The 23,497-nt window shown below is 33.6% G+C and overlaps 10 protein-coding genes across 10 annotated transcripts; 5 read left to right on the top strand and 5 right to left on the bottom strand.

The window, feature by feature from the left end:
• Positions 1-461: 461 nt before the first annotated feature.
• cubi_02711 (heat shock protein HSP70) lies at positions 462-2,429 on the bottom strand (the record flags this gene model as incomplete). Its single annotated transcript, XM_029019722.1, has 1 exon — positions 462-2,429. The coding sequence occupies one exon, from the start codon at positions 2,427-2,429 to the stop codon at positions 462-464; it is 1,968 nt and encodes a 655-aa protein (XP_028875129.1).
• Positions 2,430-3,016: 587 nt separating this feature from the next.
• cubi_02710 (uncharacterized protein) lies at positions 3,017-3,516 on the bottom strand (the record flags this gene model as incomplete). Its single annotated transcript, XM_029019721.1, has 2 exons — positions 3,017-3,321; positions 3,429-3,516. 2 exons carry the CDS (start codon positions 3,514-3,516, stop codon positions 3,017-3,019), a joined length of 393 nt encoding a protein of 130 aa, XP_028875128.1.
• A 201-nt stretch (positions 3,517-3,717) lies between these two features.
• cubi_02709 (uncharacterized protein) lies at positions 3,718-4,845 on the top strand (the record flags this gene model as incomplete). Its single annotated transcript, XM_029019720.1, has 1 exon — positions 3,718-4,845. The coding sequence occupies one exon, from the start codon at positions 3,718-3,720 to the stop codon at positions 4,843-4,845; it is 1,128 nt and encodes a 375-aa protein (XP_028875127.1).
• A 335-nt stretch (positions 4,846-5,180) lies between these two features.
• cubi_02708 (Golgi reassembly stacking protein) lies at positions 5,181-7,382 on the top strand (the record flags this gene model as incomplete). The annotated part of the gene is made up of 1 exon (XM_029019719.1): positions 5,181-7,382. The coding sequence occupies one exon, from the start codon at positions 5,181-5,183 to the stop codon at positions 7,380-7,382; it is 2,202 nt and encodes a 733-aa protein (XP_028875126.1).
• A 233-nt stretch (positions 7,383-7,615) lies between these two features.
• cubi_02707 (uncharacterized protein) lies at positions 7,616-9,433 on the bottom strand (the record flags this gene model as incomplete). Its single annotated transcript, XM_029019718.1, has 1 exon — positions 7,616-9,433. The coding sequence occupies one exon, from the start codon at positions 9,431-9,433 to the stop codon at positions 7,616-7,618; it is 1,818 nt and encodes a 605-aa protein (XP_028875125.1).
• A 1,275-nt stretch (positions 9,434-10,708) lies between these two features.
• cubi_02706 (60s ribosomal protein L18a) lies at positions 10,709-11,266 on the top strand (the record flags this gene model as incomplete). The annotated part of the gene is made up of 1 exon (XM_029019717.1): positions 10,709-11,266. One exon carries the CDS (start codon positions 10,709-10,711, stop codon positions 11,264-11,266), a length of 558 nt encoding a protein of 185 aa, XP_028875124.1.
• Positions 11,267-12,194: 928 nt separating this feature from the next.
• Positions 12,195-13,586, top strand: cubi_02705 (uncharacterized protein; the record flags this gene model as incomplete). The annotated part of the gene is made up of 1 exon (XM_029019716.1): positions 12,195-13,586. One exon carries the CDS (start codon positions 12,195-12,197, stop codon positions 13,584-13,586), a length of 1,392 nt encoding a protein of 463 aa, XP_028875123.1.
• Positions 13,587-13,716: 130 nt separating this feature from the next.
• cubi_02704 (uncharacterized protein) lies at positions 13,717-18,753 on the bottom strand (the record flags this gene model as incomplete). The annotated part of the gene is made up of 1 exon (XM_029019715.1): positions 13,717-18,753. The coding sequence occupies one exon, from the start codon at positions 18,751-18,753 to the stop codon at positions 13,717-13,719; it is 5,037 nt and encodes a 1,678-aa protein (XP_028875122.1).
• Positions 18,754-19,051: 298 nt separating this feature from the next.
• Positions 19,052-20,989, bottom strand: cubi_02703 (uncharacterized protein; the record flags this gene model as incomplete). Its single annotated transcript, XM_029019714.1, has 1 exon — positions 19,052-20,989. The coding sequence occupies one exon, from the start codon at positions 20,987-20,989 to the stop codon at positions 19,052-19,054; it is 1,938 nt and encodes a 645-aa protein (XP_028875121.1).
• A 1,070-nt stretch (positions 20,990-22,059) lies between these two features.
• Positions 22,060-23,241, top strand: cubi_02702 (cell division control protein 28; the record flags this gene model as incomplete). Its single annotated transcript, XM_029019713.1, has 1 exon — positions 22,060-23,241. The coding sequence occupies one exon, from the start codon at positions 22,060-22,062 to the stop codon at positions 23,239-23,241; it is 1,182 nt and encodes a 393-aa protein (XP_028875120.1).
• Between the last annotated feature and the right edge of the window lie 256 nt (positions 23,242-23,497).

Raw genomic sequence — 23,497 nt, 5'->3', positions numbered from 1 at the left:
TGTATAATATACAGCTTCTTTCCCCACCCCCCTCAGTTTATGTTTTCCTTTTTCTTTCGATCAAGACTGCAATTATTTAGACCAAACATTGCGTCTCACACACATTTTTAAAAAAATGTAATATCAAAATTTTTTTAATATTACGTAATTCCCTAGTCTATTTTCACCCACTATTAAAAAATATTGTTAATTTTGACTTGCGTGCCCCACATTCCACATACTAATTTTTGGCGCCTAAAATTGCTTCTTATACCGGCAAATCAGCATGCAAGAATATTGACATAATCTGGATGCTAGTAATGCATGCGCATGCAGGAGTTAATGTTTAAAACATTACAAAGGTCGAAAAAATGATTAAAACAATTTTTGGGGTGAAAATAAGTTAATTTCTATTACTTAATATGACTAGTACTAGTTAATTCGAATATGAAGGACAATTGAAGCTCCTTACAACATTAGTTTTAGAGCTCGTCATGACCTGAGTAGTCATCACCGCCGGCTTGGCCAGCAGAACCTCCAGCCTGACCGTAAACAGCAGCAATAATAGGGTTGCAAATACCCTCGACTTCCTTGAGCTTGTCCTTGATTTCCTGAGCATCAGCATCGGGGTTGCTGCTAAGGAAATCCTCAGCGTCCTTGAGTGCTTCCTTGATTTTCTCCTTATCCTCCTCCTCAAGCTTCTGAGCGAGTTTGTCCTTATCCTCAATGCTCATTCTCATTGAATGGACATAACTGTCAAGTGCATTCTTGGCGTCAACCTTCTCACGAACAAGCTTGTCCTCTTCGGCAAATTGCTCAGCTTCCTTAATCATGCGCTCAATGTCCTCTTGAGAAAGTCTACCCTTATCATTTGTGATAGTAATCTTCTCAGATTTACCAGTACCTTTATCTTTTGCACTGACTTGTAAAATACCGTCAGTATCAATCTCAAAGGTAACCTCAATCTGAGGAACACCTCTTGGAGCTGGAGGAATTCCAGAAAGCTCAAACTTTCCGAGTAGGTTGTTGTCCTTGGTCATTGGACGTTCGCCCTCATAAACCTGAATAAGTACGGCTGGTTGGTTATCCTGGTAAGTACTGAAAACCTGGCTCTTTTTGGTTGGAACAACTGTGTTTCTACCAATGAGCTTGGTCATAACTCCACCAACAGTCTCAATACCCAAAGTCAAAGGAGTAACATCCAATAATAGTAAATCACTACCACCCTCGCCTGCTAATATACCGGCTTGTACAGCAGCACCATAGGCAACGGCTTCATCTGGGTTGATTCCTCTGTTTGGCTCCTTTCCGTCAAAGAACTCCTTAATCAAGGCCTGGATCTTGGGAATACGAGTCGAACCACCGACCAAAACGATTTCATCTACCTCAGACTTCTTAATTCCAGCGTCTTCCAAAACTTTCTTAACTGGCTCAATAGTTTTTCTAAATAGATCTGCGTTCAACTCATCGAACTTGGCTCTAGTCAGAGTCTCGCTCAAATCTACATCCTCCATCAAACCTTCAATTTCTACCTTAACTTGTGGAGCTGAAGAAAGGGCTCTCTTAGACTTTTCAACCTCTCTTCTAAGCTTTTGAAGGGCTCTCTTGTCAGACTTAACATCCTTTCCTGTCTTTGACTTAATGATCTTGATGAAATGGTCCATAACTCTCTGGTCGAAATCCTCACCTCCTAAATGGGTATCACCACTTGTGGCAACGACTTCAAATACACCATTATCAATGGTCAAGAGTGAAACATCAAAAGTACCACCACCCAAATCATACACCAAGATGCTCTTCTCAGCCTTCTTATCTAAACCAAAAGCAATAGCTGCTGCTGTTGGTTCGTTAATAATACGAATTACATTCAAACCAGCAATGGCACCAGCGTCCTTAGTGGCTTGACGTTGAGCATCATTAAAGTAAGCTGGTACAGTAATTACTGCGTGTTTTACCTCCTTTCCGAGATAAGCTTCAGCAATCTCTTTCATCTTAAGCAAGACCATAGCAGAAACTTCCTCTGGAGCTAACTGCTTCTTCTCGCCTTTAACTGTAACCTGAATGTAAGGCTTACTTTCTTTATTAATAATTTCATATGGTAACAATGTCTTATCCTTTTGGACGGAATCATCCTTGAAACGACGGCCAATAAGTCTCTTTACATCAAACAAGGTCTGAACCGGATTGATTGTAGCCTGGTTTTTAGCTGACTCACCGATTAATCTTTCATCATCAGTAAATGATACATAAGATGGTGTAATACGGTTACCTTGTTCATTTGGAATAATTTCTACTCTACCATTCTTGTAAATACCAACACATGAATAAGTAGTACCTAAATCAATACCAATAACTGGTCCATCGTACTTTTTTTCATCAGCAGCTTTGACTGGGAAAGCTACAAATAAACTCAGAAAAACCGAGAAAATGATAGTTTCCAAATACCTCATTCTTTCCAACTTTAAGAAAAGTGAATTGTTTTTAATATATTACTGTTGGGTAATTTTTCTTTGGGGGAAAATTAAGAGGGGTTTATTACTCTTAGCTAAATATAACTTATGTATAATTTATATTTATTAATTAATATAAATATATGTATTAACTTAGTTTACAATTACTCAGTCTATTGCTCTAAACAGTATCTGATGATTATTAACTTACCTTAACATTTTGATTAATAATTAGCAAAATATCTTGTGTAAAAAAAAGCCGCTATTAGACGTGATTACCAGTATTATGGTACCTCTCTTATCTCATTTTTTTGCTCTAATTATTATTCATTATGTGGGTCAATTATTTATTATCCAACCCCTCTTAAATTATTTGTTATCATTATTATTACTTTTTAATTAATATTGAATAATAAATATTATTTAGGCGGGCAATAGTCTCGTTATTTTCTGGTTGGGGGTAAAGTGGCAAAGAAGAATTGCATAAAATCGAACATTTCAAGAAGCAAACAAATAAAAATAAAAAAACTAAAAAAATTCTAAATTTGGATTTGTGTGTACCTATGCGTTACTAATATACGATAATTTTATGATCTGCTAGACTTTAAATGAGCAATTGTTCTTTCTAGTTTGCTTATAGTTTTGTCTTTTTCAGAAATTTGATTCTCTAGCCTCTCAATCTTCTGGTGGAGTTGGTTAATAGAATCATCAAAGTTCGATTTATTCCTATACGAATTAGTGAGTTCTTCCTGAAGTTGAGAGAGTTTTGTTTGTAGGAATTTGATTTGTTGATTATAAGTGTTTGTTTTCTCTAAGTCACTTGTTTTCTGGTCTTGAGGAGTTTTTGGCTTGCAAAGCTGAGCTGACACAAACTTTTTCCTGAGCTCAGTATCTTTAAGTAATAAAATTCAAAGGTAATTGTTTAATTTAAGTACAATGAAAAAGAATAATAACGATTAGAATGTGTAAACATTTTTCAAAAAAAAAAATATTACTTACAAGAAGCATAAAGTCCCAAAAGATCAGAAATACTTGGCTGATCTCTTTTTTTGACTCTTTCTAAGAGAAGTGATTCCCAATCTGCCATTATTCTGATTTTTATTTCTGTTTATTTAATTTAGTGGTATGATTTTGGCGGGCTGACACACATTTTTGATATGAATAATACAAGCTATACAACAGAGAATAATGAATCTAAATGAATAATTGGCGAACATTGAATATAGGAGAGGAATTTGAAAAGATTTAAGGTAGCAGAAGCTTTTAGAGAATTTTATCTATTAGCAAGATGCAGAATCCTTTGGATCATAGTATGTCATCTCAAAATGCAGAATCTACTTCTGTTAATAAAATTCTAGCAAATGTACAGGGATATTATAGTGGGGATTATGACTGGAACGACTTTTATGGAGATGATGATGAATTTTCTGTTGACGAAGATGATGATGTGAAATTGGATTCAAAAGCAATTTTAACTTCAAATTCAAAGACATTTGATAGTGTGATACAAGATAAACTTAAAGTGTTCCAGAATAAAGGAAGCACAGATAACTCCAATTTAGGAGATGTTAGATTTAGGCAGAGAATAAGAAATCGAAGGATGAGGGATAAGGCAAATGATGATGATAACCCTGACTACTTGCATGATGAAATTGTTGAACAAATTCAAAAAGGAGAAGAAATTGCTGCAATAGGACCAGAAGAGATGAATGAAATTCGAAACACAGCATGGATTCCCAAAGGAGAGTATATTCCTGAGGATATTGCAATGGGGTACCATACAGCTTGGGATATTGGGAAAAGAGGTTGTGTTGCAGTAAAACTAGTAGGAAATTGGGACTCTCATATTTCCCCAAATAAAGTGAGATTTTTCATTATGGATGGAACTGACCCTATTGCATTTCTTTCATACTATACGAAAAGTGACCTCAAGGTCAGTAGGGGTGAAAAGTCTGAAAAAAAAGGAATCATATTTGCCAAAGACTTAAGGGATGGGTATTGGGATTATGGCAGATCAAAAATCATTTTTACAAGGAGAAACAAGTCAGGGCAAACTACAATCATAGAAAACCTTCCCACACAGTTCATGGATGCCATGATGGTTTGTATCCGCGAAATTGAAATTCACAAAAAAGTTACCAAAATTATCAAAGAAAGAAGGAAGCAGGCTAATATTAATATTCTTGACAAGAATCCTGTTAAAGCTGGAACTATTTCTAACTCTTCCAACTCAGATGAATCAAACCACAAAAATTTGGGTATTGATGCAACAAAAAATAACTCAGAACTTAACCAGCCTAATTTCATTGAAGATAGTGAAGTTATTGTCCCTCTGGGGAATGCTCTAATAGGTAAAAGAGCCTCTATTACTAAATTAGTTGCTCCTAAAATTGATTTTGAGAAATATAAAAATTAAATTGTGTGGCGCCACGCAGGTGCCGCCATATTCCTCACTGTAATATTTATATTGAGAAATAGTTAATTGTAGAGAAAAGAGGTAATTTAGTGTTATAAAGGTGAGGAATATAGATATTAGATTATTTAAGGTAACAAAATATAGATTATATTTAGTAAATTGGCCTTGGATTATTTCTTTGGGAGCCAATTTGGTTGAAACTGAATTTCCCCACTTAAAAATACTTTAGAGCCTTTGTTATTTTGATTATTATAATTATAATTATTATAATTATTAATATTATCATTAAATTTCTTTTAAATATCTTCCAGACCTCAAAGATTTTCGTGTAATAAATGGGAGGTGCCCAGACAAAGCAACTCGGAGGGTTTCGGGTATGTAATTATGGAGAAAATAGTCTGGGAAGATTATTGGAATTGGAAAGAAGCTTTGACTATATTGTGGGGATTGACGGAGTTCCTCTAACTCAAGTTTCGGATGCTTCTCACGACTTTTTTTTAAAAAGATTGAAGGGGGTTGGAAAGTACCAGGTTAAAATAAATATATATAACTCCTTGTCAACCAGAATAAGAACCATAATACTTAATCCATATAAATATAATGAGAAAACCGAAGGAAACACATCTAGTAGGAGATGTTCAACCGAATCTGAAAAGGATGGATTGGGAAAGAATGCATTTGTTGATGGAATTGAATCTAATATGGTTGAATTTGACGCTCCTTTAAATTCTCTGAGAGTTTACCAATTCTTAAGTTATGATGATCGAATTTCTGGACTTGGAATTGGGGTCCATTGGGAAGAGATTTCGACAAAGGGGATTAAAATTGTGAATGTTCAAGATTCATCTCCTGCTCAGGCTTCCGGGTTGATCTCAAATGAGGATTTCATAGTTGCAAGCAGTACATTAATGAGACCTTTCTATTCCACGGATGACTTTTTAGCATTTGTTAAGAAAAATGATAAAGTTTCTTTATCTTTTATTGTATATAATACAGAAACAGAAGTTATTAGGGAGTTATTTATAACTCCAGATTCAAACTGGGGAGGGAAGGGACTATTGGGATGTGATATTGCTGCAGGCCCACTTTATGATATTCCTCTAAGAGAAAAGGAGGTCTCATTTTCAAAACCTCACCATGGTAATATTACATATATAGAAGTAATATCTGAAAGCGAAGATGGACAAGGGCCAATTCGGTATAGTTTAAAAGAAGAAAATGAAGTTATTTCCAAGGATATCTTACAGAAAGAAGAAAGTGAAGACAAAGACATTAGCCAACAGAGTCTTAAGACCCAACTGAATAAAACTTCTAGAGAAAATCTGCTTGTTAAAGATTATTCTTTTGATTTATATAGAATTAAGCAGTCAGAAGAGTCTCAGTTTGATGAAAAACAAGATATCATTGAACAAGCGTTAATCAATTCAGGTATTAATAAGGTTCCAGACTTTTCAGATCATTTGAATAGGGGACCAATAGAAGTCCCAAACATTGAAAATAATCAGGAAGACTCCGAAAGTCACACAGAGTCGAATATAAATACATCAGAATCATTCCTCATTATCTCAGATCTTAATGAGCAAAAAGATTCAATCACTGACTTTAAATCTTCTCCCACCAGCTCTGATGAAGGGCAAAATATCAAAATCAGTACAGAACTTTCCAGCAACCATCAAAACAGTAATCCAACTCAAGAGCAGGGAACCCCAGAAATATTTGTAAATCCAGAAGTAAACTCAAACGAAGTCTACGATTCTGGCTCAGACCACTTAATTTCTATCAGTTCCGCTGAAACCTCCCAACATCAAACTCAAAACCAGATACAGAATTCCACTTATAAAGCAAATTCTCATTGTTCAAATTCCTCTTCAACACAACAAATCTCGGCTGAAGATGTCTCGGAAGAAAAGACCGGAGCTCCCTATTATGTTTCCAAATCATCTTCAGAGCCATTTCCCGCCAATTCCCCCAAATCCGAGGTTAGTTCTGGAATGCATTTGCATGCTGATTTGCATGTTGTGGCGGGAACTGCCCACTTAATTTCTGGGGAAAGTACTGAGAAAAAAGATTTGCAATCAAATTTAGGTTTAGAAAGAGCTAATTGTGAGAATAAAGACCTTACTTGTATTGACAACCATGATATTGATACAGAAGATTCAGTATTAAAAGACCTAAGAGTTAAAGCTGAAGGAGTTTCTAAATCTGAGACTGAACAAAGAGGCGAGTTTAGCTTAGCATTGGAGAAAGAAGATAATGCCACAAAAGTAGAGAATCAGAGTGGACCTGTAAAGAGCCAAAATGATCAAATCAAAGAAATCAATTACGAAGCCAGCAGAATTGGAACTTTAGACTCTTTGGGAGAAAGACACGAAATACAAGAAAAAGACCAGGAACAAATCCCCTGCAAGAATATAGAAATTATGTCTCCCGAAGATGAAAGAGCATGTGAAATTCTCAAAAAGCTAATTGAAATTCACCCAAGACTGGACTACGATCCTCCAGGGACTATAGAATATACGGATCAAGGAGAAATATAAGGATTTAATACTTATTCTATGTATTAATTAATATAAGGCCGTATATTAGATTTGGAAGTTTAGAATGGTAGTTTAAGGTAGTCATGTTAATATTAATTATAAGCTTTCTTCCTTTATATTAAGTAAGGAGAATCATAGTGGAACATATTTCACCCCTTTCTCTTCTCTTTAGTATGGAGTTCAAGTTAGAACGTATGAAGCCATTAGGAGAAGTGGAATTAATTGCTCCAATATTAGTCAGACTTTATGTGTTTATAGATGTAGTGAATAAATACGTAGGAAGTAATGAAGGTGATACATGAAAGTGCCAAGGTTAAAGTATAAGCAATGATTAAATTTGACATTAGGAAAAGCCTGAACTGAATGAATCCATAAATATGGTTAGAGTACGACAGGAAATAGTAAAGTGAAAAGAGGAAGAAGTATACGCATGGAGATAATCCATTAAGGAAAGAGAACCACCACCATTTATAATTTTCGAGGTTAAGCTGGATATAAATGAGAATTATTGAAGAAGTGGAGCCTACAAGGATAAGTAGGAACGTACTTATTGTCAACAAAAGAAAATTGTTATGGTGTTGATTATTATAGAAATAAAAGGGAGTGTAATTCCAGAATGATACAAACAGATAATGTAGCTCCACATATACTGCAGAAAAAGGCAGGATCCCAGAAACAACTAGCTGGAGCCTTTGAGAATTGTACCATTTTTGTCTGGGAATCTGTCTCGGGAGACGGTTAGTTTTACAAGGAAATTTGAAGTATTTCTTGGATCTTCTCTCTCCAAAAAGTCCACCAAGAAAACAAAGAGGCAGTGAGACCATCGAATAGATGGTAAATACCTTAATGGAGGAGTAAATATTGAATAAGTTGGGCCCTGAACCCAAGGTTAGTGATTTAACAGAAATTACCAATAAGTATACTGGTAAAATATATATAAAACAAGTAAGAAAAATGTTGTACTTGAACTTCTTTCCACCCATGGAAGTGTATATATATGATGAGACAAATCCAGAAATGTATGAGGAGATGGTGAATAAAACAAGAAGAAATTTGAGGGTTTCAAGATCAAAAGAAAGGTTTCTGAACATTGAGATGTTGTCAGTGATACAAATAATGAGACCAACAAACAGAATTTGAATTCCATTACCAACAAAAGATGACAAAATCATTCTGTACTTTGGAGATCTGAAGATGTCACCATGTAGCAGTTTCCATCCTTTCATTTCTATAGGATCATCATCAAATGCAAGATTTAGGTCATCTTCTCCCATTGGGAAATACCTCGAAAACTCAGATCTAAGAATCTGCATAAAGATCAGTAGAAGCATCATAATAATCAGAATTGTCAGGAATGTACTATTAAAAACTCCAAGCCATCTTATCATTGGGATCTTTAACACGCCCTTCCCAACCTTTCCTATCGGTTCATTGCTTTTATCAACCCACTTCACGCTGTAGTACATATTAATTAAGGATAGTTTTCCCGATTTATTCAGTTCCAGAGTCTTATCAATATTTATAGTATGTTGATTTCTAGTCTTTACATCCAGTGATGCAATTTCACTACCTCGGTACCCTAATATAAAATCGTAGCCAGTAATTAGAATTGCCTCGTTATTTTCATTAATATAGCCAAGGGTCTTTGCTATTGCTTTATCTTCTACATATATCTCAAAAACGTAATTGTTTCTTATATGATGCCTAATACTATAAAGCTGATCATTTGTTAGACTAATACTACAAAATGATTTGTCATTTTCAGAGAGTCCGAAAACTGCCTTAATAACTTTTAGCTGATCTCCTCTCACAACTTCATTAAATGACATCTCCCCGATTTTCCGGTTATCATGGCATAATGGAACTTTACTATAAAATGAAAACTCTGATGTCACTATATTTTCATCATATTTCCATATTCTATTCATAATTATGTTCACACTGTCTCCATGTTTATAGCCATGTGCAGCCATAAAAATCTGACCTAAAAACAACACCAACAGGACTATCTTCTTCCAATCACTCAATAATATTCCTAGTTCCTTTCTCATCTTCTACATAATAGAAGACTTAACTTTTTCTTATTTTTTTTCTCCCTGTACTAAACAAAACTTAGTGGGGTATCTAATCATAATTGTTCCGAGGCTTAATTTTAATAAATATCAATTTATAATTAAATTATGATTCCTATTTATTTATGTATTAATTTATATTTATATTTATATAATACCTAAATAATTACATTATATTTAAGAGTTGGCGCCATAATTGAATTAATATAATTCCAAAAGCATGTACATGATAATTAACTATTGAATTTTCTATATAAATAAATCAAAGACTAATAACTGAAAAATGTTTTATTTAGGTCAGAAAAAAAAATGAGGATTTCTTAGAATAGTGTCTGGGAAACCAGTTAAACAGACAACTTGCTTTGGCAATGTTAACTTGTGAGAAGAAGCCATGGAGCACTTGGCTAAGCATATAATAGCGAGAAGAAACTCCCTATTTAATTGGACAAAGTGTAGGAAACACAAAATAAGCGTTTCTACCTTTTTTCTGGAATTTACCCAGGGGTAACCCCCAAATTTTGTAATTAAAATCAATTAGAAATCGGAATTATCTTGTTTATGTATTCTAACTGCATATAAAAAATCATTTACCTCCATTCTTTTAGTAGCTTTCAGTTAAATACGACGGAGAAAAAAATCAATTTCTTGTGTGTGTACCATCCTCATGAATTTAACTTGCAATATTAAATGTTTTAAAGCATTAACCGGTACTTCAAATAAAATGCAATTTAACAAAGGCAAACAATGCAAAGGAAGCGAATGAGTAAAAATGGAAATAGAAAGAAGTTGAAAATTTGCAATTTATCCCTCAAAATATTTATTGACTTATTTTCTTTTTAACACATTATTAATGTAAATATTTGAATAGAGGCGCCAAATGTCTTTGAGCGGTAAATAGAGAGACAAAGGACCCTTATATTAAACAATAAGTAACTAAAAAATAGTTATTAAATGTATTATAATAACAAAATAAATAAGTAATAAAGTTAATAATAATGTACTATGTAAAATAATGATTAAGGGAAATTTTTGAGACGTGTTAAAAGTATTATATAAAGAAGAAAATTGTCAAGAACAAGTCTTTAATTTTTTGTATATAAGATATATATTGAATATACAAAAATATTGAGTTCTAGAAACTACAAGACCAGAACTAAGAGAAATACTCAGGTAAAAAAGAGAAGTTCTTTGGTTTGAAGGAACATTTAAAACCAATTATTAAGATTTATATTGTTTTAATAATAGAATAAAAAAATGAAGTCAATGCCAGATCCATCATTACAAATGAAGGTTAACCAATATATGGTTATTGGGCGTGGAAAACCAACCGAGCTCAATCCACATCCTAAAGTTTTCAGAGTCTGCATCTTTGCTCCAAACGAAGTTGTGGCAAAAAGCAGATTCTTCTACTTTATGTCAAAATTGAATAAGGTTAAGAAGGCCAATGGTGAGATTCTTTCAGTTACTCGTGTCTTTGAGAAGAGACCAACATATGTAAAGAACTTTGCAATCTTGCTTCAATACAGAAGTCGTACAAATGTTGTATATATGTATAAGGAGTACAGAGACATAAGTAAGACTGGAGCTGTTAGCCAAATGTATGAGGAACTTGCAGGATCACATCGTGCTCAACGTAGCAGCATTCAGATTATTCGCGTTTCTCAGATTGATGCTAAGCTTGCAAAGAGACCAAAGACAACTCAGTTCTTCAACTCCAAGCTCAAATTCCCAGCTATCAGAAAGTTACCAATGGCTCCAAAGTCTTTACGCTCAACATTTACTGCATCCAGACCAACTACTTTCCAAAAGTAAACAATGAGCAACAGGCCTGAAATTCAAATTACTATTAGACATTTATTTTAGAATATTAATATTATTTTAATATTGAAAAGTTTTTGCTGTGTTTTTGTGTTGGATATTGCCTTTAAATTACTTGAAGGAAATCTTCTTCTTATAACTCTCATTGAATTTTCTATTGTTTTTCTCTTTAGCATAAATTCTCTGGCAGTTATTTCGAAGATAACTCAGAAAAGAGTATCTCGATTTGGGAGTAGACAATTTACCTTTCAATTAGGAAAATTTTGGCATATGTAGAAAATTTATACCTTTATTGCAATATATATTTTTTTTGTTCCATTTTCTTTCCCACGTAATTCACTATTATGCCGGTATTCAGTGCATGCAGAAATGCGAGTAAAGAATAAATATTATTTTAGGCCTAATTCTAAGTAGCTAGTATAATATTAATCTGAAAATTAAAAAATTTAGTGAAAATTTGCTCAGTAACTTATGGATAAGTAAATAATATCAATGTTTTTTTATGAGTTATGGAATAATCCACATATAAATCAATGGGTTTCACTATAATCTTCACAAATAAAAAACAATGTTTCTATGTTTACCTTCAATATAATCTATCACTTTTTAAATTTCTAATTCTGTCTTTAATTTGTTATTCATACATCTCTCTTACTCTTCTTTGATAATATAATGCATTTGCTTGTAATTAACTTTGGGCGGGAACTTTAGATAAAAATAAATGAGTAAATATTTACTATGATTACAAAGGCTGAAAAGATACTCATTTGCAAGTAATGAGATAATGTGTGTGAATTTTTTAGGCTGCTTGAGATAAAAATTCTAATTTGAATGCATCATATCTTATAATATTTAATTAGAAGAAAAAAACTTATTAAAAAGTTAAAATATACAGATAAAAAGAGCCGGGGAACTTGGTAATATGGATGGAGAAAAACTAAGCCAAGATTTGAACTATTTAGTTTTAACTTGGGAGTCAAAGTATGAGAAAAATGATCAGATCTCGAAGGAAAAAGTAGATCCAACCATAAATTATAATCGGAATTCTGAAGAAGCATATCAAGACGAAGATACTGTTTCTCCAATAATTAATAGACATATCCAGGAAATTGAACAGGAAATTCAAAGAATTAACAAGGAAAATGAAGATAAGAGAAAAAGAGAAGAGGAGGAGAAAAAGGAAAAAGAAAGAATAGAACGAGAAGAAAGAGAGAAAGAGGAGTTGAGAATAAAAAAAGAGCAAGAACTGAGATTAAAAGAACAGGAGCTAAAACTGAAGAAGGAAAAAGAAAAGGAAGAAAAAGAAAAAGAAAAAGAGCAAGAGCTTAGACTAAGTGAAACAAAAGAAAAAGAAGAGAAACAAAAAGCAGATGAAGCAAAGAGAAAAGATATTTATTCAGGCCCTTATGACTCCAAAAATATAACAAACTTTGAAATACAAGGGAAAGTGTACATTGAAAAGATAAGTAATTATCAGAACTCCAATGAATATAAGGAGATTATCTCAAGTACAGAAAGTTCAATAAAGTCTACGAGGATGAATATTAAGAAGACAATACAACTTTCGATTAACCAAATATCATCCACACACCAACAGATTTTATCTTCTTCGAAGAGAATCAAGGAGTTACTTTCTGGTCTAAGATCATCTTCAAAATCTATTATTGCTTCCTCTGATTCTCCATCCCCAATGTACAGCTATGGACTATATATGGCAGCATCCCTATTTATAGATCAATGTTGGACTCAGATTTCTGCTTTCCCTGACTCTGTTTGGAGCTATGCATATTCCTGTATTCATATTTTAGATGAAAACAATGAATTCGAAGTGTTTCTTGAGGGTCTAATTCTTACAGAATGTCGAGTATTATATTCAAGTAATCTTGAAGATTTAAAGAAAAGAGAAAATGAGACTGAAGAAAACTTCGGTAAAAGACTGAATTCTATTGTTCGATTTTACTTATCAATCAATATTTTGAGAGGAAACTTTGGTAAAATATGGTTATGGTTTGTAAAGTTACTCAATAAAGAATCCCCAAATAGATTATTTGTATTTGTTGTTTTAGCAGTAATACAAATTGTTCCTCACTTCTTCTTTTCTCAATTCAAGAACCAATTTATGAAGATTATTGATTATATTTTGAAATTTAAATTACCCCAAATATATACATTAATAGAGGAAAACCCCTTTCCGATTAAAGGCCAATGCAAACAACTTGAGGCTATTTTAAATGATCTCAAATCTCCTTCCTGTAATACTCCTCCACCGAATGGTTTCATCCTCAAAGACAAACACTTGGATGTTGAATGTTAAGGTCATTGGAGATTTTCTGTTTCAGAACTCCCTCCTTTTTGTCTTCTTATTCTTTATTCTATATATAATTATTTATTTAGGTTATATTTTATATTATATTTATTAGAGTAATTAATCTTTTTTAATTCGTTTATTTTCTGCCTCTTTTATATATTGAAATTGTTTTATAATCTTGGAGAATGCACTGCAAATAGCATTCTGATAGTGATGCCTCATCAGCTTTGGAATCTTTTGTTAATCCATCCAAAGGTTGAGTATTACAACACATCTGGCACATATCTACAAAACATACGAATTGATCCGTCCATTCATCATTGAGCATATTAATGTTGAATTGGCCTCTTCCTCCACCAACATTACACTTTTCAGAATACAATTTGACAGCATCTTCACTGTGGCAATCTCCAAGTTTCTCTAATACCTTTTTACTTTGTTCATCTATAATATCCTTTTTGTGACATTCTTGCTTACACTTTAATTGTTCCTTAGATGTCCTATTTGAACTGTTTTCACAGCAATATGAACAGTAATTTGCTTCACATTGTTTTCCTCCTGAAAGCTTCTCACAATCCTTCCTTCTCAAAGTAGTATGCTCGGCTTGGCAAGTCATTTCACTATCTTCATAAGAGGTGAAAGTATTAGTAGAAGTACTAGCAGTATTTTTCTCGCTATCTTGAGTGCTGATTTCTTTCCCTGTTTTGGATGATGAATTCTTCTCAACAAACAACCCTGAAATGCTCTTCATTGTTGACAAAGGCCTTAATTGAATAGTCTGGAAAGCAACTCCTGGACACCTGAAAGACGAAAGACCAACAGAACCGTCATGGATACCTAATGGAGAACCAGAATACAACAACTGTGTCTTACCATAATTATTGGTACTTGCAAGAATCTTTGTTCCAAGAGTGCCAAATTGAATCTCAATGTTATTCCAAACTCCAACCTGGTATCCAACAAATACGTTAGATGCTGTAGTTTTAATAACTCCATCTTTGATAGCTCTAATTCTTGAATAATATGATCCCATTTCAAAAATGACATAGTTTGATTCAGATTCATAGTGAATAATTCCTCCGATAATACCATTTGGACATTGTGGGAAGAATGAATACTCAAATACTCCGGAGTTACATTGACGGTTTCCTCCCAATATTGCGTGTGTACCAATGTTATCTGAGCTAATACTGTGAATATTACTTGTTTGGATTAATGATCTAGTTTGTAAACCTCCAACATTTGAACGGAACTCCCAGTTAGAGGGACCATCATTAGAAAATTCTGGGTCTACAAACATAAATTCATTATGTACGCCTCCGAAAGAGCCAGATTTATAACTGCTACAAACTGGAGCTGTTGGGGGAGTGCTTGGTCTCAATAATGATGAAATCATTGTTGGCTTTGTGCATGGTTTTGCTTCAATGTTAATGTTGTCAAAGTAAACACCACCTCCTTTAATGGCACTTGAGAAGAAACCAACAGATCCTGATAATAATGTACTATCATATAAATCAAAAACTTTAACTGGATTAGTGTATTTCTTATTTTCATTTTGTACTGAATTTGCTTCAGTTCCTACCCAGATCTGAATTCTTGAGCCAGTGAGCAAAATTCGAACATGATGCCATGAGCCAGTAGCATAACCACCATCATATTTAGTAGATAAAATACTCTTTTGACCATCCATAACTCTAATCAATCTTTTAAATCCACCATTTTTATTTTGGTTGAACTCTAAAAGATAGTACCTCTCAAAGTTTTGCATTCTGAATGTCAAACCAATAGAACCTTCATAACTATCAACATATACATCGACGTGGTAATCAATATCATAGAATTTCTTATATTTAATTCTTGAGAAGGATCCAATGGCTACATTCCTATCTGGGGTATTTGGGCCAACTGAACTTGTCTGGCCCAAAACTCCGCTTCTCCCTCCTCCACCAATTGGTTCATAAAGAATTCTCCAGTTACCAACTCCATTGACTAATCCTGGGGTATCCCAAGATTCGAAGATCTTTCCGTACTGAATAAAATCACTGATTGGCATCTTGAAGTTGTCAAATCCTGTTTGTGTTGATTTCAATTCACGTACTTTATTTAATAAATCTTCTTGTTCTACTATTGTTTCCAAAATTTCTTCCATATGGTAATATAAAACACTTGAAACTGTATGCAATCTAACTAACATATCATCAGCTGAAGTTCTCGTGTGATAATCCATTATTTGAGTTGGTTTTAACTGACTTCTTACTTTTGAGACCAAAACTTGACTACCTCCAATAGACTCTTTCATTGCTGGAGAATAAGTAATACCTCCAATATTATCCATATATCGTTCCATTCTATTAATTGCTTCAAAAGTATCCACAGCTATTCCCATTCCAAGAGACTTTGCTTGTGGCATTGTGTAGTTACTAGTAATGTTCAAATCTTCATTTCCTTTATTCTCCATTTCTACAAATGAAAGCAACATTGTAAGACTACTATCATTTGGACATAATCCATCATATTTAGAAGTTACAAAGCTCTTTGTCCAACGCTTTCCACTATAAGTAACACTAGAAATGCCATTCCTTCTAGATGCTCCATAGTTTTCTAATCCCTCAATTGGAGTAATCTGAACGAGTCCTGTTGACCTATTTAGAGTATTAGCATGCATTGCCGCTAAACAAATGCTGCTATCATCCCTATATACGTCAGAACCTATGACAACTCCTCCGTTTTCTGGGTTACATGACGTTGGACATTTGACTAGAATTGAAGTCAAAAGAGGAGACGATTTTAGTGCTTTCATATCAGAAAATCTGCTTTCGCAAGCCAAAGAAATTGCGTTACTTTCATGTTTCAAATTAGTATTTGTGCTGCAAAGAACCAACTCTGGAAGTGTTTCAGATGTAGAGTTTGAGGCTCTTGAATCCTTTGATATAACAGTAAATGACTCAACACCACTACCTAATTGAGTGAATTGTGAATTACATCCTTTGGGGTCGTCGCAACCAAAATCGTGAGTCAAAGGAATAACTCTTCTGTTGTCATTAATATTCATCATACTTAACATCTTTTTAATACCTGCAACTGACTCTTTTTTATCTCTTAACAATAATGGTTTTAATCCAACTGTTGCACATGCCGAAGAAGCTGCTCTAGAAGAATAGACACTCATTTCCATTGGATAAATAGTGTTTCCAGTATTCATATCACAATAAACTCTCAAAGGCTTTGTTGAACAAAATGGTCTAACATAATAAAAACCACTAATGGCTTCCTGGCTCTTGTCATTCTTAATCGCAACACAGTCTTCTCCTGGATACAATTCCGAGCCTCCCAAAGCTGGCTTTGTAAACTTATATTCAAGATTGTAGTCTGAAGTTAATTTCTCTAACTTCTCGGACAAAAATCCCAATTTGGTTGCCTGCATCTTTAATGTAGTATCTCTTCCATCTGAGGTCTTTCTGCACGCATCTAAGTTTGGTAATATCGAGGTTATCTTACCAGAAAGCTCTTGTAACTCATTAAGTCGAGTTTTTACACTATTTCCATGTGCTTTTAACAATAGGCCTGGAGCAAAATTATCACCATTATATGGTAATGGGAATATTTTGTCTCTACCATCATTATGTTGTTTAACGCTATTACAGTCTTCGACAGCACTTCTCATTGTATTACTAAATATTCTCACCTGCTTGATACCATATACATATTTTCCTGTTCCATCTTGAGATGGGGCTGTCATGTGAATCTTGATATATCTCGCCTTCTTTCCATCTAATGAGTAAGTCGTTGACATTAAACCATTATTATTTACAGAAATAAGGGTTTGATATTCTTTTCCATTTTCACTTAAATCAACATTAAAATCAATAGCAGGATATTTCCACTCAATAAAGATATCTTTGAGTTTTGTAACCGAACCAATATCAATACTGAAGTCAACATTTGGTGAATCTTTATCAAGAGTAAAGTACTCTGATAACCAGAATGATGTATCTTTTCCGTCAACAGCCATTGCTGGCCCATTCTCAATATTCGATTTGATTACGCTTGTGGAACTTGCTGCAGAGTTCAAAGCAACATTTGCCAATCCTGGCTTATCACCTGGACTTGTTAAACAGAGATTTCCACCTCTAACTAATCTGAGCTGATTATTTGGCATTAACTCGAATAATCCACTTCCATCACTAGCCTTACGACAATCATCCAAAACTAAAGCTCCTCCACCTACAATATTGTCCTTAAGTTGTACACACAACTTACTTACTGGGTTAAATAATTGGCCCTTGCTATTAAACTCAAAAATTTCTCTACTATCTCCAGAAGCCACTGCCTCAATACAACTTCCTAATACAAGCTCTGCACCCTTTGAATAAATGTCTCCATTTTCAATCTGCCAGCAAAACTCCTCAGTCATTGATGTTATACCACTTGTTAATTGTACAACTGGAGCACCAACAACTAATAGACCAGTGAAATTAATTCCAAAGAATTTATTAACAGGGTTTCTCATACCAATTCTAACTCTTATAATACGAATTGGCTTTTCTTTGAAATACAACTTCTGTTCAAATTCTTTGGATGATAACCTATTTGTGGTCCAATCCACTGCTTGCTCAAAAGTAATACCATCTCTTGAAACGTCAATACGAACTTCCCCTGGAGAAGAAGCCCAGTTAATTACAATTCCTGAAACTGTTCTAGGCTCAGAAAGAATTCCTGTAAAGTATACTATATCTTTCTTGATTGCATTTCCATCTGAAAGCCAGTGATTAATTCCTCTTCTAATACCATTTTCTGGTAAAAATAAATCTCTCCCATCTGGACCATAGCTATTGTAATGGTTATCAGCCACAGCCGAAGTTAATGGTACTATAAATAGTTCTCCAAGTTTTAGTGGATTATAAGCTTTAGATAAGGAAGATGTTGCTAACGGTACATCCTTATTCTTACTTACATCCGCCTCGTACGCTTCGCTCAATACTTGAGTCTCATTCAATTTCTTTGTATCATTTGTTTTTTCCAAATTCTGAGAATCAACTAGGGATTTCTCAAATTCCTTCAAAGTTGTTCCCAAGATTGATTCTAATATACCTCCTTCATTTTTACCTTCTATTAATGATATTCCAAAAAATAGAAAAAAGGCAATCAACCAATCTAACCTTGTTTTCTTCATATTTTCTAAAAAATACTCCCTACTCTTTTTCAATAATCTGCTCTAACTAAATTTAAAAAAAAAAAAAATTGTTACATGCTTTTTTTGACCTGTCCACATGCATGCACATGTAAAAATTAACTTGCCAATGTGCATGCGCAGTAATATATACCGGTAAAATGCAAATTAGATATAACAAGAAATTAATATAAAACGGAATAGCGTTTTTCTTTGAAAATCACATAAAAATAAATGCTATTAAAACTTTTCATAAATTATTAAATATAAAGTCTAATATAACAGTTAGTGGGCTACTAATTTACATAATTATATTTTGGGTATTGTCTAATATAGGGAAAATACTAATTTCACCGAATGGTTCTTCCTGCTTGATATCTATCATAGATTTTGACTTTAAATGTAGTATTTGGACAAAAATGGGAGCTACTACTGAGGCATCACTGCCTATAACTAAATCATCAAAACTTAAACGGTCAGTCTTTAAAAACTTTGAATTCAAGTATTGCATTGTTTTTACTTCCCTCGATGAGAATAGTGATCGGATCTTCCTTTCGTCATCATAGTAGGCATTCGGAGATATATCTGTAATATTTCTTTGTTCAGTAGCCATATAATTTGTCCAAGGAGTGAAAATTAATTCGTCCTTCTCATTTTCATGAGATTGAGAATTTTTCCTTCTCACAGGAGTTCTTATTTCAAATTCCTCATTAGGATTTTGCTCTTCAGAACCAAAATTTTCAAAAATTTCCTGACCAATGTGATCTCCGGAATTTTCAAATGAAAAACAATTTTCCATTAAAGAATTTGGTGTTTTCTCAACAAATCCCATTTCAAACGACGATTTGTTACTTTTTTGGATGACTCTTTTTCTTATATTTCGAACTTTAGACTCTCCATTATTTGTAAATCTTTGAAGGTAGCTACCAGAAAGACGTATTGGTAGAATTTTGCTAAGACCCAAAACACCCACTTCTGAATTCTTGCTTAAATAAATTATATTTTTCAACTTCTCAATATCAGATTTGCTATTAGAAAAAACCAGTTTTAGAGATTCATCCCCATTTTCCAAAGGTCTAGAATAAGTTACAGTATCTTGAGCAATGTCAATCACTTTCATCCTCTTTGTTCTCGCTCTTCCAGAATAAGCCTCACTAACCTTGACTGACCTTGATATTTCTGGAATAGTCAAAACCGAGATACTACCTGATTTCGGGCTTTTATCCAAAATTTTTTCAGAAACTGCTGAAATACTCAATCTGTTTTCCGAATCTTGAAGTAAATCTAAGGCAGCTGAAAACCCTCCAATACTTTCTCTGTTCGATCCAGAAATAGAAGAAGTTCTAAAAGTGTTAATGCTTCCCCTAAATTCTTGGTGACTATCCATATCAAGCAAGTCTTCTTGACCACCATATTCTAAAAGTTTTCCTCTTTCAGTTGAACCAATTTCTTCTAACCCATTTGCCAATATTTCACCAAAATCCACACTAGCACCACGACGTCTTTCTATACTCGCTTCCAAATCAATTTCCACTCCTGCTTCGTTAACTATCACTCTATCTTCTATCATCATCTCCACATCTTCTTTCTCTTCATTGTTAATGAAATCATCAAATTCCATATCCAGTATGATAGGTGCTGAATCCATGTGGCACAAATTATGGTCACTTCTTTGGCTTAATATCAACTCCAAGTTCTGATTTCCACTCTGTTCACTTGTTTGGGACAATGGAACCATTTCAAGCTGATCGATCACATCCTCATTAATACTATCCAGAGTTCGATTTATTTCTTCAATATCTATCACACTTTTGACTTGTCTCATACTATTCTGAGGCCTATCTATTTTTGAATTGGATGTTTCCTTATTTAAGGCTTTACTAGAGGTCGAATTATTCGCACTGCTATGCAAGTTTTTGCTAAAATTTTGCATTCTTGTAAATATAGTTGTACATTTGTTGTCGAGATACTCAACTTTATGGTAAAAAAGTTTCACCACTCCTGACAATAACCCACATGAAATCCTCAATGGAACCCATTCATTTTCCGAGTTTGTGATTTTAATAATCTCCTGAACACTTTCATCTATATTAATGCTCATTAATTGTTTTTTTTTAATTCTCTTCTCAAAGTATGCTGTTAACCACAAATTCACTAAAATCTCACTCTTTACATACTTTAAAATAGAAAACTCCCCTATGGAAGCCTCCTCAACCGTATGAGTATTTTCCAAACTCATTTTCTATTGTAAAAAAAACTTTACCAGCCAGGGACAAAGCTAACTACTATTTTATCTAACTTATTCTCGTTCAAAAACTTGTTAATTAATTATAGGCAAGCTTGGACTTGGTTACACCATCTGCATCCTATAAATCCGTTCCTCAATCAAGTAGAGGCATACAAAATATCTAATAATTCAAGGAATAAAAAAAAGACCATATATCAATTGTCTCCTTTAAAAAATAACTTTTTTTCCACACTAATATTGTATTATTTCGCTCAATGTTAGTGGAACAAAATTACATAACCCACACATGCCCGCCTTAATTTAATAAATTTTGACTATATACAAAAAATAAAAATAAAAAAGCCTATATTTTGAAAAAATTTATTAAAATATGATGGTCAAAAATAAAAACATGCTGTACAATATATCAAATGATTTTTCTTCTTAAGAAATATTCAATTATTTGAGCTAAGTTTTGCCTTTTTGTTCTGTTCTGTAGATGTATATCTCTAACAAAAACTTTCTCGAAAATAAACGCACATTCACAAGCTGAAGGTCAAAAACTGCATCTCATTTCTCACCTAAATTAAATTATTAAACTGAATAATTGTTTAAAATCTTTATAATTTCAATAAATTAAATATTTGTCACAACATTTATTAGAATGATTATCGGTATTAATTAGTGAGGTGCATGCAAAAATTGGGCGGGCGATGTGGGGTGTGCAAAGTGTGTTAGTAATGTTTTTTTACATGTGGCAGATACCAACACGTGAAATATTGGTTAATAGAAAAGGATTTATTAGAAAAATAGAGTTTTTAGTTCACTTTCCGATAGTGAATTATTATTTTTTTCACACTATAGGTAAAGTTGAACAGCAGATTACGCCAAAAGTTCTACATATCAAGAAGGGCTTATGTTGTGGCAAAATTAAGTGGATAGGAGGTAAAGAAGGCAAAGGATTAACTTATTGGCATTTGGCTCTTGCTTAGAAGGAAGAGATTAATTTTTTGTAATAGTTTATATGGGTTTTGATTCAAGAAAAAACATAACACAAGAGGTTAAACACTTAATTTGAAGAAATGCAACAGACAACAGTAATTAAATCCAAAACGACAAGTTATGTAGTTTTGCAGGATTTAGGAAGTGGCACTTATGGAAGAGTTGTGAAAGCTTATGACCAAAATAACCCCACTCATTTGGTGGCGATAAAGCTATTTCACCTTGAAGAGCACGAAGATGAGGGAGTTCCAGCCACATCTATTCGTGAATTGGATATATTACGTACTTTAAACCACCCAAATATTGTTGACTTATTTGAGGTCCATTATAGCAGGCCAACAGATGGCTCACCATTATTAATGGGAGTTTTTGAGCTTTGTGCGCATGATTTGAAGAAGCATTGTAAAATTCACACTCAGCAATTGAGAGATAGGTATCCCGATTTGAAGAATCCCATTGCAGAACATACCGCATGGGCAAAAGAGTTGATGTTTCAGTTGCTGAATGGAATGGCGTATTGCCATGCTCACAATATAATGCATCGTGATTTAAAACCACAAAATGTACTTATGGGGTTGGATGGTGTTCTCAAGATTGGTGATTTTGGTCTTGCCAGAGCCTGCAGACTACCAATACCTGAGTATACCCATGATGTCCTCACTATGTGGTATAGAGCTCCAGAAATTCTATTGGGGATTGACAAATACTCTCCTTCTGTAGATGTATGGTCTGTTGGGTGTATAATGGCAGAACTATTAAGAGGTGGTCATGCGCTGCTTCCTGGAGAATGCGAAATAGATATGGTCTGGAGAATTTTTAGGTACTTTGGAACCCCAAGTGAAGAAACTTGGCCTGAGATTGGCAAACTCAAGTATTTCGATAAGAATTTCCCCGTTTGGACTTGCAATGTAAAGGAGAATCTTAAAAATCTATGTAAATTAGCCGACGCTTCCGCTATTGACTTGCTCTCCAAACTACTAGTATGCAATCCAAACAAAAGGATATCATGCAAAAATGCTCTCTTTCATTCATGGTTCGATGATATAGATAGATCGAAATACGTTATGTGGGATAGTAGAGTTGTTCTTCCGTCTCCAAGAAACATTAATACAAGGTTTACTGAAATGATTAATGATGAAAACGTTCAGCAGAACAATCGAGTTAATCGTAGGTCTGTGACTAAAGGTGTTTCTTCCGATAAAAGGAGAAGAGACTCAGATAAAAGAAGTGCCAAGCCAACAGTTGTTGGGACTATATTGTGATTTAGGATATTCCTACTATAGGGAGTACTTTTAAAACTTACCAAATAAATATATATAGCATACAAATTACCTTAATTAACTATTAGCATAAAATGATTAATCTTGAAAAATTGAATTATAGATTTCTCCAAGTTTCATAATTATACTTGGGGTTCTTATTTAATTATTCTTGGATAGTGAAGATCAAAGATTTCGATAAACAAATAATAAATGCTATTCGAAAAGTTCAATTGCAATTATATTTATTGAATAAATA

The sequence above is a fragment of the Cryptosporidium ubiquitum genome (genome assembly GCF_001865345.1).
Source record: "Cryptosporidium ubiquitum isolate 39726 chromosome Unknown contig_1, whole genome shotgun sequence".
Lineage (NCBI taxonomy): Eukaryota > Apicomplexa > Conoidasida > Eucoccidiorida > Cryptosporidiidae > Cryptosporidium > Cryptosporidium ubiquitum.
The sequence above is the reverse complement of the archived record's forward strand: the minus strand, read 5'-3'. Positions and strand labels throughout refer to the sequence as shown.